Genomic DNA, 18,130 nt, shown 5'->3' with positions numbered 1-18,130 from the left:
TTAGATTATTTTTTATGGGGATATTTAAAAAATAAGGTAGGTATTCAACATCAGGATTTTGTTGTCATTGTTAAATACACTTGTAATATAAAAAAGTTGATTTAATTCAATTTGTAATGATGCGAGTTGCAGGTTAAAATTATAATTTATGAACCTAATATTACAATTTATGTAGAACAAAACAAAAAATACATTTTAACAAAGACTTAAATATGTATATGTGTTTATATTGAAACATTTAATTTAAAGCAGAGATTGTCATATTTTCTACACATTTTTTAATAATTTATATGTATAATCAAACTATAATTTAGAACTTGTGTAATTGAAAGTATAACACTTCTTTAAATACATAGCATTCTTTTTTTTTTTTAACAAAGGTATATTTAACTCCACCAAGAGACATTATGGGACTTAAGGAGAGAATTATAACTGAATGCAAGAATATTCCACCAGAAGTAATAAAAGAAACCAGTATGAATAACTTCCAAAAAAGATTAAATATATGTTTTAATCAAAGAGGAAGACAATTTGAACACTTATTATAAATACATAGTAATTTATATTATGTAAAAATAAATTGTACAACAAATCGTTATTCTTAACATTATCTTACTTGTGTGAATAGACCATATACGATCTTAGAAAATAACCGAACAATGGACTTTAATTTAATATTAACTTATCAAAGATAATGAACACATCGATAATTGATATCTTTAGTAGATTTCGGCCAAATTTCCATAATGCTAATTATAACAAAATTCGGGTAAGACCAAAACTAATAAAAAATATCAAAAATGAACATATCCAAAATCCTAGATAAGATCATACAAATTAAAGTACATTTTTAATAATTCTATAATACAATATATAAAGAGGGCTAGAGATTTTTAGTATTTAAGAAACTATTAATTGTTGCTCTAAAATCTATATTTTTGTAAATGTCTTTAATCTTGACTATTTTACTTATTAATTTTAAGAGTTAAATTATAATTATCATTTAAAAAACATTGATTTTTACTATACAATATAAGCTTTTCATATATCTTTTATCATGACTTCAGTCTTTATTACTATCTTTATTACTTATTATTTTTTTTTATTGAGTGTTAGATTAGGTATGAGATGAAATTGTTTGAACATCAAAGTTAAACAAAAAATATTAGTATTAAAAAAAAAAAAAACTCTTAGCCCTACTTATAAGAAATAGTTATTATAATAATGCTTCAATATTTAGTTACACATTTCAAATATATAAAATTAATTATCAATTAAAATTTTGTCAAAGGTAAAAGTAAGTTATCTTGATTTGATTGAACCTGCCCATTATTATGAAATTTTGTTTTTCCCATATAATGTTGAAGAAAAATTTGTATCACATTCACCAGTCTAACATGTTCAAGGTGTCTTTCCAAATCATTTGTTTGCAATTGTAGGTTTTGTGTGTGAGAATTTTATTTTGATTAGTTAACTTTAAATTTACTAGCTAAATATAAAAAATTTAAAAAAAGTATTAAAAATTTAACTAAGTTTTTAATTAAAAATGTTCATACATACTTATTTTATTCTATTGTCAATCCATAATTAATATATCATGAAAATAAAGTATTATTATTTTTCATTATATCAATGCATATTTTGAAAATTTGTGTTGAAGCTTGCTAATTGAAATCTGGGTTATATTTGTATTGAAATGTAGAATCCCCAGAATTTGAATAGGAAATATTAAAATAATAATTCTTATAGACAGTGTCCAAGATGTCTGTTGTCTTGGGTGTTTGTATTGTATTGTATTATTATGTAGCTTGATTATGTTATTTTTCAATGAATATTGTATAATAAAACACTCATACTTGCTTCACTGGTATTTTTTTCTATAACTGTGTTTGCTTGTAAATAACCAGAAACCTATCACTCTTTATGAAGTGTTGTTTCTTCTGTAAAACTGTGCAAGTGACACATTTTCTCCGCAAGCAACAGACAATTTAAGTGATCCATATGTATAGGTACAATATTTATATAAAAATTGTATTTTATCCAGAATAACAGATTCGACTAAAAGAAAAACAGATTATAAAGCATAAGGTTATAATCTTAGTAAATATTCATTGATTTTTAACTGCTCAATTTCAAGGAAACTTACCAAAAATGTTGCAAAAGTTTAATTATAGCATATTTTAAATTGGATTATTTACAAATGAAATACTTTAAAAATTACAGTATTATAAAAAACGCATTTCCACATATTATTTATTAAATATATTTTCAAATTCAAATTTAAGTCATACGGAATGCGAATATGCGATGGTGAGTCTTATACAATATACAATATTAAATATTTGAATACTTATCAGTTATCATATTATATTAGAATTTAGAATACAACAATGAAACAGTTTAAGGTTAGCTTTATAGTGTGACCAGTGACCACAGAATTAATTTAATTTAATTTATTTTGCGGTATCACTGTGTGAAGCTATATCAAAAGGTAATAAGCATAGATATTATAAGCCGTGGGTTCTGTGGTAATCGCTGCCACTCGTAGGTACTTATCGATATTCGAAACGAACAATATTCTGCTTATCGGTCAATGGTCATTACTCATTATAAGTTATATTAAGGATATCACCTTTTGAGTATGATTATTGCTTACGAGGTGGTTGACGATTGATAGTGCAGTGGTTTATCTCTTTTTTCTATGAATAGGTTAACGGGTATGACAGTAGTTGTAAACGAGTTGATAGTAGTGACACTATTAGCTACCTACTTGTTGGCATGGGGTCAATTTATTGCAATTTCTAAAATGTGTAAATAGCTCTCAAGCATAGAGCTTTGCATTAATTAATGTTGTTTATTCACTAAAATTCATTAAAAAAATTCCCCCACATTATGATTGCAAAAAAAGTATAGGTTTCTATTTGAATTTATAAAGTTGACCCCCCAAAACCCCCCTAAAATGTTGTTAACAATTACAAAATTGTGAAATCATAATAGATGTTTTTTAAATCAAAAAACTTTTTTATCATACATTTTTCTCTAATTTGAATATTTATATGTTAAAATGGCTGTAACATAAATTTTGAATCACCATGTATATATACACACACACACCTATTATACCTAATATATAATATACCATGTATATCAACTCATATACAGGGTGATTCTTTTATCAAACAACACTCATTATTTGAAAAAGTATTGACTTTTTTCAAAATTTTTTTTTTTCAAAATTGTAGATTTATGCTGTTCTAGAATTGAATATTTTTTTTATATTTTTCACCCTTATATTTATTAGGTAAACCACTATCAACTTTTGATTTTCAAATGGTAACCTATACTTAAAATTTCATAATTGAATAAAACTATTTTTTTCATTAATTATTACGTTCAAATTTTCATTTTTCGTTAATCCGTTGATGAGATATTGTTTCTCAAAGTTGGGTGGTTTTGGGAGGTAGTTATTGTGTGTAAATGTGTTATACCTCGTCAGTAGATATTATCTCTACTAGGATTTTTCTGTCCCAGGGTTAAAAGATATTACACTTTTCAAATCAGTTCATAAAGTACTTAGAGCCCCTAAATGTATTTTATTATGCCGATTTTTCAGGGAGTCACACAGTTTTACCCCACGAAGGTGATTGCGGCACTGGTCATTGGTCGTAATAATTATTATCAATTATAAAGACCAAAAGTTATAAGTAATAAATTCGATATCGTTCGACCCAAGATATAGCGGTGATTATCTTTGTACCTGATAGCTGATACCTACATACAATAACAGACGATCATATTATTGGGTATACGTATACCTAGCTAATAATTATTAGACTGCTTCTGTTTGTAGATTTGATCACGATTTAATCTCTATTCTATGCCGACTACAACACACCATAGAGTAACATACGGAAATACAGAATTATTTTAGTCCATAAGTTGTCCATGGTTTATCACTCTTATAATCTAAGACCGTGATCATTACAACTGTCTATCATAAAGAAAATACAGTGTTACCAGTATGTGTATTTACAAAATAAAAAGTAGCAGTAACTTACTGTTAATTTATGTCACAAATAAAATCCTGTTTTTGTTACTCAATTAGACAGTCTGTACTACAGTTGCAACAACTAGATTACTGATAATAAAACTTCTAAAATTATTAAAAATCTGTATTTCAATGATAAATGTATACAATAACAATTAATAATAAATGTACAAATTATGATATAATGGACCATAATATTAACAATAAATTAACTTAATTTTTTTTTTATACATATTTTAATAATATACATATAACTGTGTATAGCTTTGGTAGATTTAACTAATACAAAATAATGTTTTAATTATTATTATACATTTAATATTTATATTTTCTACTGTTTACCATATGGATACTATAAACATGTAAATACCAGAATACCTATGAGGATTTAATATTTTTAATAATAATGTTTTTTTTTTTGAACAAATCAAATATTGTACCTCTTCTTATATAAAATATCATTTAGGCACATGCACATCGAATAAAGAAGTTTGACAAGTACATAACACTAGGGTCTGTGAGAATTTAACATTTTAACTTTTTTTATAGTCCCGAAGAATCAAGATAAAAATTAATTTTACACATAATATAACACTAATTGTACAGTGGTATTAAAATTACAATTTATTACAAATCTGGAAATACAATACCAACATAAATTTAAATAATATTTTCAACAAGTTAACATTATATAATACCTAATAAATATAACTGAACTAATTTAATATTAGGTATAAACAACTTTTTTTTATGTTTACAATTTCAATTTAATGCATTTACAATTCCAAATCAAATATTAGTATAATATAAATAATTCGCCATAGGTCACTTCAATAGTTGTAATATACTTGGTAGGACTAGGTCTTTTTGACCAATCACATGAATTTAATCAATAGGTAGGTATTTAAATAATAATGATATACATGCAAATACATAAGGCACTAATAAACTTAAATAATTATAAAAAAAATCATATTCTCAATGTCATGAACAGGGTTTGAGACCATTGTCACAGAAGGGTCTTTAGCACGCCAAGCTCTAATTTAGCACCCCTTGTTTTTTTAGATTTAACTATCATTATGCTATCAATTTAATGTTTTTAAAATATGAAATATTATAGCACCCCACATTTTAGAGTGTTCTTTTTAACACATTTTAAATTTTTTAATGTATATTTTCTACTTTAATATGATGCAAGTGATAACCACTAACAAAAACTAGGGAGAGAATTAATTTTGATTATTTAAATGTTTGATTTGATGATTTTAGGTTCTGTTTAGCCCTTAACCCTGTTCACGACCGAATTTCTCACATTTTATACTGATATTATCGTGAACCATTAAACAATTTTACTTTAATAAGCCCAGGACTATGAAAAATCTATTTCAAAATGATGATACAGTTTAATCAAAATGTTCGTTTTGCAGTTATGCAAAATATGAGTAAAGATAAAACATGTATTCAAAAAATTAAAACAAACTTTTCAATCACCCCAGACTTAGTAAAATTTAAAAATGGTGTTAATAATATTCTTATTTGAATTTAGTACTAATTATTATTTAATGACAACACCAATCATTGACAAAAGTAATTAAGTATTTATCATTATACAATGTAATACTAATATCATTAAAAAAAATATATGTATATTAATAATAATACATTTATATTTTTTTAAATACTTTACATTGAGCATTTATACTATTGTTAACGTAATAACTGAAAAATAATTATAAATCACATACCTATTTTATTTTTTTTTAAATTCTTTATTTGATTTACACAATCTACATATTATATTGTGTGTATTAAACACAACATACATTATTTTATCTTTTGATTTGTAATGATTGATGTTGTCACCTCATTTAAATTAATTAAAATATCATACAAAGTACAAAACATTAACATTCACAACATTTTTAGTTTCAATACACATCATTTGTAATATGTATGCACTTAGTCCAGCTACATTTTTCCCACTTCTTTGCAATTGTCTTGAATATCTAAAAAATTGAATTTTCAATATAATAATTTAATAATATTACAATTAAAAATATTTATACATACTTTATTTTGTTCTGTAGTCTGTTGAAATATTTAAATCCAATATGTGAAAAATTATTTTTATTTTTCACAGTTACCATTTTAAAATGTAATTAAACATAGCAGTATGAATATAATTTTAACATACAGGATCTTCTGAATTGTGTGTCATAGGTAGCTGATTCCATTATGGCATATTTAAATTAGGTAAAATGACCTATGTGAAACTGATTTTGAATCATCACATATTATGTAGATAAATAATTTTCTATTCACTTTTAGTTTAGGAACTAAAAAGTGGAGATTTTGATATAACATTTGTAGAGTAGGTATAGACTTTCATGAAAAACCCAGTGTCCAGCTGAGTATTGTAATGACTAATTTTAAATAATATGGAAATATTATCACAATATTTCTGTGTTGTCATATTATGCCACTTCATTGTATAACAACTCATGTATTATCCAGTAAGTACCAGTGTTCCTTGGTTAGGTATACATTTGAACAAAAATAGTGTATTATGTATAAATGATTAAACTGAAATCAAAATGTCTAAAGTTAATGACATACTCATTGTATTATTTATTTTAATTTTGACCACTACCAACTAGTAAAACTTAGTACTTACCAATAAATTGTACAAATGTAATCACCAAGCATCTAATTCAAGTGTAATAAGTAAATTTAGGTACTTATATGATTGATAAAGTATTAAATTATTAAATAAAATACGTAAAATACAATATGTGGTGAATAAGACAATAATTATATTATATTATACAAGAACTAATAGGTATTTCAAAAATAAAATACCTACGACCACGAGTCACGATTAAATTAGGTCCGAGTTATTATCTTAACCATTTGTCTACTAACGGATTGTTATGTGATTAACGCTAACCCAGTATAAGGTATACTTCCATATCATGTAACCACGGAACCACGATATCAGCGCAGAGCACGATAAACATAGTAGATGATAGTAGGTACTATCTAGTATCTGTTATTACCTAATCGCAAATCCACCATAGATATTATAAGATATATGCGCATATCAGTCTAATCACTAATCAGACAACAATCACGTATCGTTGTGTCCGTTGTCACAAATTGTCGGTACTCCATACTTAATAGGTATTTAATGGGGTCGAGGGAATTACACGCGAGTATGCGCAAGTGACACTAATGGTCCAATTACTTAAAATATGACATTATGACAATAAGTTATCAATTATCATTACCTTGGGTTCGAACGATATAGGATTTAAAACTTTTAACTTCTGGTTTTTATAATCGATAAGAATTATTATGACCAGTGACGAAATCACCTTTAGTGGGGCGAACGGCGGACACCCAGCCAAATGGATATTATACAATACATTTAGGGGCACAACTCAACCTTACTGCACCTACTTGAATTGATTTTAAAATGTAATATCTTTTAACCCTGGGACAGAAAAATCCTAGTAGAGATAATATCTACTGACGAGGTATAACACATTTACACACAATAACTACCTCCCAAAACCACCCAACTTTGAGGAACAATATCTCATCAACGGATTAACGAAAAATGAAAATTTGAACGTAATAATTAATGAAAAAAATAGTTTTATTCAATTATGAAATTTTAAGTATAGGTTACCATTTGAAAATCAAAAGTTGATAGTGGTTTACCTAATAAATATAAGGGTGAAAAATATAAAAAAAATATTCAATTCTAGAACAGCATAAATCTACAATTTTGAAAAAAAAAAATTTTGAAAAAAGTCAATACTTTTTCAAATAATGAGTGTTGTTTGATAAAAGAATCACCCTGTATAATACGCATTTATATAAGTACGACACTAATCGTACCTATATAATATTGAATTTAAAAATTTTTTTTTGGCTCTTCATGATTGTATAATTATTAGATATGTATTTAAATTAATCAAACGGTTTATTAAAGGACTATCCAAGGGAAAATTAAAAAAAAATATTATTACGAAATATTGTAGAATGAAAACAATTAGGAATTTTGGTAAAAATAGTTTTTGATTGCTTCGCTCCGTTCGGTTCTCATCGTCATTTTAAAATGACGCGTGACGTCACAGGTTCCATTGGTCGGCCGCCCGCCTATTGCAATACACGTATTTCTTCGACGCATTGTTAGTCATTTATTTATATATTAACTTATAATACTCATAATGAAAAGCGGTTTTCATATTACAAAACCTTAGATATTTTCCTACAACCTGATACTATCATCCTATTGAAATAATAAATATTAAACGTAGAAAACGTATATTTTATCCATAATTTATACATATTTTCGTTTGTTCATACTTCATAGTATTATACATATTATACCAACACAAACAATAACAATACAATCGCAGTTTATGGGTTTTCCTAAATACAACAGCAGACTACGTTTCGACTAAATTCGTTTTATTTTGTTATCTGTAATCATTAATCAATAGTATTACAATTTGTTACATATTATTAGGCACTTTGTGTCTTCGCATTCATTATCTTACGTCAAACGTGCGTTCTAAAATGTCTTTAAAACCATATAGTTTTGAGCCAAATGTTAGTGACATTGATAGTTTTGAACCAAATTATTCTGTATCTTTATGTTTACCAAATGTTCAGGGAAGAGCCCAAGTAGAAGTAAATGAGTGGTGTAATTGTGAAAATTGTGCAAAAATGTCGAACGATTTAGAATGCATGTGTTGTTCAGAATTTGATAACGTAAAACAATTATTGGATTCAAAAAAATGTGTTACTGCTACTGCTTCCTTTGAAAAAATTATTTTAGATGAAGAAATATTGAATATTACTCGCCAACAGATGATTATGAAAACTAAAAATAAATTGAAGAAAAAGCAGTTGAGCGCGTTAGAAGTACCGAATAAAACATGGAGATATATTTGTTATGTTCAGTTTACTCATTGGGTTAATTCATGGACTTCATTGGGAAAAGGTATATTTAAATTAAAATGTACCTATACATACAAAAATATACTAACTAAATTATATATTATAGCCTATTGTAGGGTAGGTAGTTACATTTAGTACAATAACCAAGTTTAAATATTTTTAGGAGTCAGAGTTGTCATTCCTGCATGTGTCATAAACAAAATAAGAAATAAATACCCGGAAAAAGATGGACTGTATGTTGGTTTCAAAAAATCAAATACATATTTACCCTCGTAATTGTATATATTTATTGTAATTTTTTTTATTATTTTCAATAAATAATCATTCTAAGTACAATAAATTCTTATTCAACCTTAAAAATTATATATGGTTAATAATTATGATAATAATAATAATAATAATAGTTAATAATAATTAATAATAATAATATTTAATTAATAATTTCATGATTTAAACAAAAAGGTCAAAATCATCAGTAATTTATTTTTATGACACTTTTTTATTTTTGAAACCTTGAATACTTTTTCAATCTCATTTCATCAACATTTGGCTTTGGTATTGAAACTATATTGGTCGGAATTCGCAAATTGTCATCGATTGTACTTGTTTCTGTATTTAAATTATTAACTGTTCTTGCATTAATTTTGATATTTTCAATTATAATTTGTCGCCAATTGTTTGATGGATTTTTGTAACGATTTTTTAATGTGTAACGGCCGATTGGCTTTGAAAAAACCAATTTATCTCCTATGAGTGTTTTGTTTACATTATAATTGTGATCGAGAATGGCAATTATCGAACGTAAATACATTCCATTAAACTTGAGATGTATTCTTTTGGGCATATATTTCAAGCGAACGTTATGGTAGGACTCCAAGCGACCAGTATGTACAAAATGTTTTGCGTGTTGTAAATCTTTTAACAAATCTTTAGCCATAATAATTTTTTTTAACGCAAAGTAAGACTCACTATTAGGATGTATCCAAAGCTTTTTTTTTAAGTCTTCATCGTTTAACTTTTCGTGTTCACATTTTTTTGTTTTGTCATTATCTTCCCATTCGTGCACATTACTAATGTGGTTAAGAACTGAAGTGAATTTTTCAACGAGTAATGATCCGTCACCGTTACAAGTTTGAGAGGACCACCATAAATGGTTATTTATGCTCGTTTTCCATAAATATGCATCTGGATATTTTTTGTCAAGTCCTTTCAATCTTTTCGACAAACTCTTAGACAAATGCCATACATCAAATTCATGTTCAATTTGAGGATATTTTGTACGTAAAAAATATCGAATACCTCTATGTCGATCCGTTAGAAATAGTTCTATATTACAATTTTCTTCTTCAATTAATTTATCGATTAACGATTCGCAAGCTTTTCGTTCCAAATCCCCAGAACCCATACCTTTTTGGACTAAATTAAAATCAATTATTTTACTGCTATGTAAGTCCATTACTGAGTAAGTGCAATATTTTGCGCAGAAACCCGGGGAATCAAATTGCCCAACTCCGGCCAACCAAATATTTTTTTCAGAATTTTTAATTTCATTTAAATTGTCTTTTCGGTGTTCACGCCACATATCATTAATAACTGGGCCTGTATGTAATTTAGTAATAAAGTCGTATGTTGTACGTGAAAAAAAAGCTAGATTTATTGATCGACAAAAAACTGACATTTGAGCGAATAAAATTCCCGAAAGCGTTAAAGCAGCTCCAATTACAATATTCCCTTCTGGGCGTTTTCCAGTCTTTTTTTGAGAAGTCCATTGAACAGTATGGCCCTCTTCGCAAACTGTAGTAACAGACAAAAATGTTCCTTGGATATAATGTTTCATAGATATATTTCTTGTTGAACATTCTTGACAGTGTTTAAACAAACATAAAATATTTTCCCAAAAAATTATAAAACAAGCATCGTCGTCAATGTTTGGTTTTGAAATTAATTCATTATCGTCAACACATGAATCAATATCATCTTCATCACTTTCTTCTTCACTGATATCTTCATGTAATTCAAATGACAATTCGTTATTAGTCTTTAGTAAATATTGAGCAACACTTTCGCTACCTAAATCACATTGGACACCAATATCATTAACATTATTTTCATGTTCTTGAATAAAATCTATAGAATTGTAACTTAAGTCAAAAGAATGTTCATTTTGCGATTCCAAACTGTTTAGTTCATCTTTAGATTTTTTGACTGGTGTGCTTGATTTGAATGAAGTTGATGTGAATTGATTTTCTCTTTTTCTATTCTGTCTTTCACATCTACTTGTAGATTGTAAGGTAAGAGTAGGGTCGTCAGATTTTGTTTTGTAAATGGTAGGGAAAACATTAGATTTTAATCTGATCACTACCTTTGTGTCTGGCATAAGTTGCTTACGTAATATATCAGACTCGTTGAAATCATCACTTTTAAAATAAGACGAACAAATTCTATTGTTTTTTCCTGGTATAAAATTTTTACGTTTACAAAAATTTACCCATACCTTATATCTTTGTGGAGATTTTTCACGCTTTGGAAACCTATAAAAATGAATTGTTTCTTTGTGGCTATAACACGTACAACCGAAAAAACTGAACACAACATTTTAAGTTTAACAATAATTATTATAAAAAGAAAAACGAAAACGAACTATATAATAATTTTCTGCTGTCGAATACGGGTTACACTACGAAGTAAATCGACGACTGATGTCTGATAAATGATAATGAACCGAAAAATATATTTATAAAAATTGTATTGGTGTACGCCGTACGGACAATACAAGTTTATTATAAAATAATAATAACTAAGATAAGGTGGCAGTCAAAACATTGGAAAGTGGTAGATATTATTTAACATGACGGGCTGGTGAAATAATTGTAAAATAGAAACAAACGAAAAGACGTATAAATTAAATGTTTTTTATCTTTAATAGTATAATATTTATTATTTCAATAGGATGTTAGACTCATGTTGTAGGAATATATCTAAGGTTTTGTAATATGAAAACGGCTTTTCATTATGAGTATTATATGTTAATATACAAATAAATGAATAAAGACGCGTCGAGGAAATGCGTGTATTGAAATAGGCGGACGGCCGACCGATGGAACCTGTGACGTCACGCGTCATTTTAAAACGACGATAACAATTAAACGGAGTGACGGATAATATTTTTAACGGCACCCAATTTTTAATTATACCAAATACTAAAGATTTAGCTTTTATCTATTTTTTCCTTGGATGGTCCTTTAAATTGATTTCGATCAGATAGGTAGTTAGTTTATAATTGTATATCACTTACAACAAAAAAACATTTAAACATTTTTTTTTTATATATATAAATGTATATAAATATATATACTTCATTATTTTATTTGATTATATTATACACAGAAACACATGTGTAAAATGATCAGTCGTTTGCCTTTCCCTGTTGGATTTTTCGGCCCTGTTGTGAGGCCTCGAACAAATGCATCATGGCACGATTTGACGGTTTTGTCTACCCATGTTTTGTTGGTACATTCTCCTGCATTGACCCACGTTTCGTCCAGGTAGTACACGTGTCTCCCTTCTTCCCGGTATTTCTTTATATCCTCCAAGTAATGTTGACGCCATACAACTATTTCGTCTCTTTCGACGAGAGCACTATTGCGGCTTCGTTTGGTGTATTCGAAATCCATGGTTTTTAAAAGACGATATAAATTGGTTTCTGATACATACGGTAAACTATCGTCGTCCTTAATATCTGCGTATATTTTGGCCAATGTAGGAATGGTTTTGTTGTACCAAAAAGAATGTACATGACGACGCACAGTGTTACGATGTAAATCATCGAAATCGTCTTTAAACGATTTCTTACATCGTTTTATGTTTGGAGACATCACAGTCTTTGAGGTATTGTACTCACTAATAGTGTTTGAAATTGTTCTTTGCCCAATGCCTAGGCGTTTGGAAAGAACTATCCGACATTCCCTAATAGTGATTTTCGGATTGTTTTTCAACTCCATTTTGTACGCATTGATAATCATCACTTTTTGACTTGATGAAACAAACTGGAATAAATAAATGTATGATAATAATATTATTGTATACATTGCAAATAACATATACACTATTCTAATCACCTGGAGTTTCGTCTTGTTTGAAAGCATACTGTTCGTATACTCCAAACGACTTTAATGCACTAGAAAATGCGGCCTGGGATTTAGCGATGGATAGCGAAGACAATAAAAATTTCATGTCCAACGATGTATTTACTGGGTTACAAAAAAATATTACTTAATTGTAATCAGCAACTGATTTTAAATCACGCATCTAGCGATCTTGATGCGATATACGTTGTTGGTGAGGGTGCGACTGCAACCGTTGATAAGAATAAAAAAATTTAAATTGAACTTACTAAGGTGACTTGGAAGATGCCTATTATCGAAGTCAGTGATAAAGAAAAATTAAGACTGATAAAAGTAATGGATTCACGTAGAACACTATCGTGTGCGTTCAGAACTTGGGACCTGTGCGAATATCCGATACTTCCTAGAAATACATCTCATTCGTGGACGGTAAAGTCTAGTCTGCTAGAAAAACCGAGATTTGTACTGTTTGGCAGTCCTGTAAAGAATACTTTTAAAAAGTACTTGAGTAAATACTCAAATACATTTTTTTTTAAGTATTTAAGATACTTCTCAAATACTTTAATTGTATAGTATTCCAAATACTACTCAAATACTTTGAAAAAGTATTTGGAATACTTTTCAAATACTTTTGGTTTTTAAAGTGGGTTTCTAATTATTATAATATAGACACATAGGTAGTAGGTTTATAATCATTTTTATCTATTATTTATTAAACAAATGTTTATTACATTTCAAAAACATAATGTGTTCAAAATTTTCATCGGTCATACTGCTTCTCTTTTTGGTCATGGTAGCTCCACCCACACTAAATACCCGCTCTACTGAAGCACTGCTTGGCAGTGGAGTATTGAATTTAATGAAGACCTATTTTAATTATGTAAATGTTAATATTAAAAAGTAAATACTAATACTAAAAATCAATGAATAATACCTATAAAAAAAATATTACAAACATTAAAAAGTCAGTAATTCTTACTTTTTTAATTGTTGGTAAAAGATTTAAACTGTTTATATCTTTGGTCGGTGATGTTCCCAAATATTGATCCATTTCTTTATTTAAAATAGTGTCATAATGACAGTCATCATCAAAGGTTTGAGACCAAAACTGAAAAAAATTAGAAGAAGGATCTTCCACATTCTTTTCAACCGTTTCAATCTCAAATGTATTATCTTCAATTTGTTTGGCCATCTCATTGAACTCATCTAAACATGCCTTTTTAAAATATCCTACAGCCAACTGTTTTTTTACTTCATCTTTTATCCAAGCTGTCTTAAATGAAGGGTGGCTTAAAGCAGCTATGATAAGAAATTTATCATTCAACAAATCATCAAACCTTTTATTAATGCCTAAAATAGTAAAATGAAATTATAATTACAATTTTTTAAATATGTTTAAATTATAGATACTATCTATAGTATCAATGTATCATTATGATTTAACTATAATATTTTTAATTGTTTACCATCTAATATGGCAACCAAAGTACCAAGTACCCAAAGAACATGTTATTTTCACCTTGCAATATATCCAAACTAATTGATAAAGGTTCCATAACTATCTGGTAATTAGTCAAAAAATCAATATCATTACGATTGAATCTAGATTAAACAAAACAATAATTAGTTAATGAAATTCGAATAATGCCATTTTTATAACTACCATAATTATAAAGAAAAAGTAACGTTTACCTCACTATGACCAGTTCATCCATTAATAGCCTGAATTTTGATTCATTCAGCTTTAATAATTTGTTAAGACATACTACAGCATCAAAGAGAGAATTCCAACGAGTGGCGTTGGGTGTTTTTAAGTATCTACCACAACATTTTTTTATGGCATCAGCTGACTTGGTTGACCGTCCTTGTGTGTTCCAAAGAGCATAACACTTGGAAAATGTACACCTAGATTGCTTTTTATAACTTCCATCCAACAAAGCTTTTTTTAAATCCTAAAAATAATATACAAGTAGGTATAAATGTATAATGTACAACATAAATTATAATAAATAAAAATAAAGATTATTAAGTACTGTGGTTGAAATTAAATTCAATGTATGAGCTGAACATCTATGATGTCTAGGTAAAGAGTAAGGTAAACTTTTATCTTCTATGTCTGTACCATTCACCAACATGTTTAAATCTATTGCTTCTACTTGATTGGTTTCATCATCCTCATTATTTTCAAGAATACATTGGTTTTCATTACCATCCATATCATCATTAAATAAATTACCATATACTCTAAAATTTGTATGAAATCTATATTAATCTGTTTAATTAAGATAATTATATTTAAGAACATTTTTTAAACTCACTTAAAGCTCTTAACAAAATTAGACCCATTGTCCGTAGTAGAGAAATCAATTTTGTCTGTAATATCAAATGTGACATACACACTATCCATCGCTTTTGCTAAAACTTCATATGTATGAATACCTTGAAGTCGCTTAATAGCTAGTAAACAAGTAGTTCTGGATAAGTCGTCATTAATCCATGATGCTGTAATACCTATGTATGACCTAAAAATGTATATATTGTAAAATTATTAAATTTCAAATAATATGTGAAATAATAAAATAAAAATAATAATAAAATACTTTTTAAAAATTGACCACGCATCTGCTGTAGTAGCAATATGATAACAATTTGACATATCTGTCTTGATTTGATTCATTAATGACATATTCAATTTCAATTCGTTTCATCAGGGTTGGTCTTGACATTAATTTCTTATTTGGAAAACCTCTCTCTATAATTTCTTTCAGAATAGGATTTTCAATTATAGAGAAAGGTATACCAGCACTAACTATAAAACGCTGTAAAAGCTGATATAAAGTACCTAAAACAAAATAAAATAAAATTGAACTAATAGAAGCTTAATATTTTAGTTTACAGTTAACGACCAAATCCACTTTAATTTAATAATTATTTAAAAAAATATTATTTTTTTGTTTGTTAACATAAAATATTATAAAACGATACTTGCCTTGGCTAGTAAAATTTTTATTCATAAAATCATCAACACAAGGCTGAGTTTTCACGTCTAATGTTTTGTTGCACAATTTAATTTTCTTGTGAGAATTTTCATTTTCAATTGTATTTATATCATCAATTTTTTTCAAAATTTGCAAATGCTTACTCTATATTTTAACGTGCATACAAATAAATATTATGACAGATTGAATATGTAAATACTTAATAATTTAATTATAATGTTTTAAAATATTAACGGTCAAACTAATAAAATAATTAAAAACAGATAAATTAATAATTATTAGGTAATTAAAAACGTATATTTTTTTATACGTATCTGCTAATTGGACATCTGGTATGTAATATATTAAATACTATCATCAATTAATAATAATAATTTATTGAGTATATAAATTATTTATATGCTAGGTATAGATATGTAGGTACTTACATTTAAATGTTTTCGTAAGTTCGAGTTTGATCGTGTATCAACTTTAAGAACTTTGGTACCCACACAGATCAAGCATTTAATTTCAAGTTTTTTGTAAAAAAACTTATCGTCTATTATTCGTAGCACTTTAAAATATTTGGAGTAATTAGGCCATGGTAAACAAAAATTTAGCAGAGAAATAGTGGAAATAGATGCATTATGCGGTTCCGCTGCACTTTCATCATCACCATTACTCATATTAGAAGTTAGAACTAAAAGTAATTAGTTTATATTTATGTAGGTAATTTAGTAATTATAAATTTATAAATTAGGTACTTCACTTGATTTCAACACTAAAAACTTAAAATTACACTTTCAACAGAGAGACAGAAACATTGTACACTACTGTCTACTACACAAGTCTTTAAATTAATTAATTAATAAATAAAACCAAAACGTTGCAGGCTTACAGGCTGCAGCTATATAGTGGACTAATCTATATTATTCGGTATTCCCGTAATCCAGCATAGCCATTAAGGCAGGCATTGTATCTGATATTATCGACAGTTATCTAATAGTTTAAAGGGAATATTGTTATTCAATAACTATTTTTAGAAATCTGGTTTTCACAAACCTTCGGGCTTCGGCGAACACAGAGATACAGAATATTAAATAAAACTATTATTTTATTATTGTAGACTGTAGTTGACAATAATATTTTTCCAACCAATTATTTCGAATAAAAATAAAATGTTCGAAATAAAAAACCAAAGTATTCAATACCAAAAAGTATTGAATACAAAAAAAAGTATTTAAAATACCATTCAAAATACTTCATGCTGAAAGTATTTAAAAAGTTATTCAATACTTAAAAAAGTATTTGAATACTTTTACTCAAATACTTTTACTCAAATACTTTACAGGACTGCTGTTTGGGTTACAAACAGATCGATTTATTTTTTTATTTTACACAAAAATGATGTACAAAAAATTAAAATAGTTGTCGCTTAACTTTGCGAACCGGTGTTGGATGCACGATGAATGTTGATGGTGGTGGCGTAATAAATTGAGATGGTGATAGTGCCATGAAAATATCTGGTCCGTCGTTTTCGTTGACCGATTGTTGATTAGAAATATCGTCGGGTGTCTGTGGGCCGTCAATATCATCTAGCGACTAAAGAAATAAATATTAAATAATGTTTTTATTTTAAAAATATGATTATATAAATTACATATGATGGTCTGGCTCCGAGTGTTGGTATGTAATCGAATCTTCGTGAATGCCGAATATGCTCGGTGGTAACATAGGAGGATCTACATTCTGCGACTAAAATAAACTTGTATTAAATATTTAAATAATAATTATATGAAGTGTATATTACCTTGGGCTTAGTGTTCGCCTGTGTAGGGTTAATCCCCTTTAAACATTCTCTGAACGACCTATCCTCTTCAGCTCCCTATAAATAATATGATTTAATAACATTTAATACTTAAATATTTTAATTATAAATTACCCGTGACTGTGAAGGATCATCTTCATCATAGCACGGAGACATACTCGAGTATACCACGGGTTCAACG

At 27.5% G+C, this 18,130-nt stretch overlaps 1 protein-coding gene, 1 long non-coding RNA gene and 1 pseudogene across 2 annotated transcripts; 1 reads left to right on the top strand and 2 right to left on the bottom strand.

Annotated features, from left to right (window-relative positions):
• Window positions 1–5,773: 5,773 nt before the first annotated feature.
• On the bottom strand, window positions 5,774–6,926 carry LOC132935876 (uncharacterized). The gene is made up of 3 exons (XR_009663357.1): window positions 6,723–6,926; window positions 6,119–6,631; window positions 5,774–6,054 (listed from the first exon to the last, which is right to left on the bottom strand). It is a non-coding gene; the product is annotated as an uncharacterized LOC132935876 (long non-coding RNA).
• A 1,859-nt stretch (window positions 6,927–8,785) lies between these two features.
• On the top strand, window positions 8,786–9,280 carry LOC132933106 (uncharacterized; the record flags this gene model as incomplete). The annotated part of the gene is made up of 2 exons (XM_060999435.1): window positions 8,786–9,062; window positions 9,183–9,280. Coding segments are annotated over exons 1-2 (375 nt in total), but the record flags the coding sequence as incomplete, so codon positions are not given.
• An 8,260-nt stretch (window positions 9,281–17,540) lies between these two features.
• On the bottom strand, window positions 17,541–18,129 carry LOC132933105 (uncharacterized; annotated as a pseudogene).
• Window position 18,130: the final 1 nt, after the last annotated feature.

This window comes from Metopolophium dirhodum, chromosome 1 (assembly GCF_019925205.1).
Source record: "Metopolophium dirhodum isolate CAU chromosome 1, ASM1992520v1, whole genome shotgun sequence".
NCBI classification, from domain to species: Eukaryota; Metazoa; Arthropoda; class Insecta; order Hemiptera; family Aphididae; genus Metopolophium; species Metopolophium dirhodum.
The sequence above is the reverse complement of the archived record's forward strand: the minus strand, read 5'-3'. Positions and strand labels throughout refer to the sequence as shown.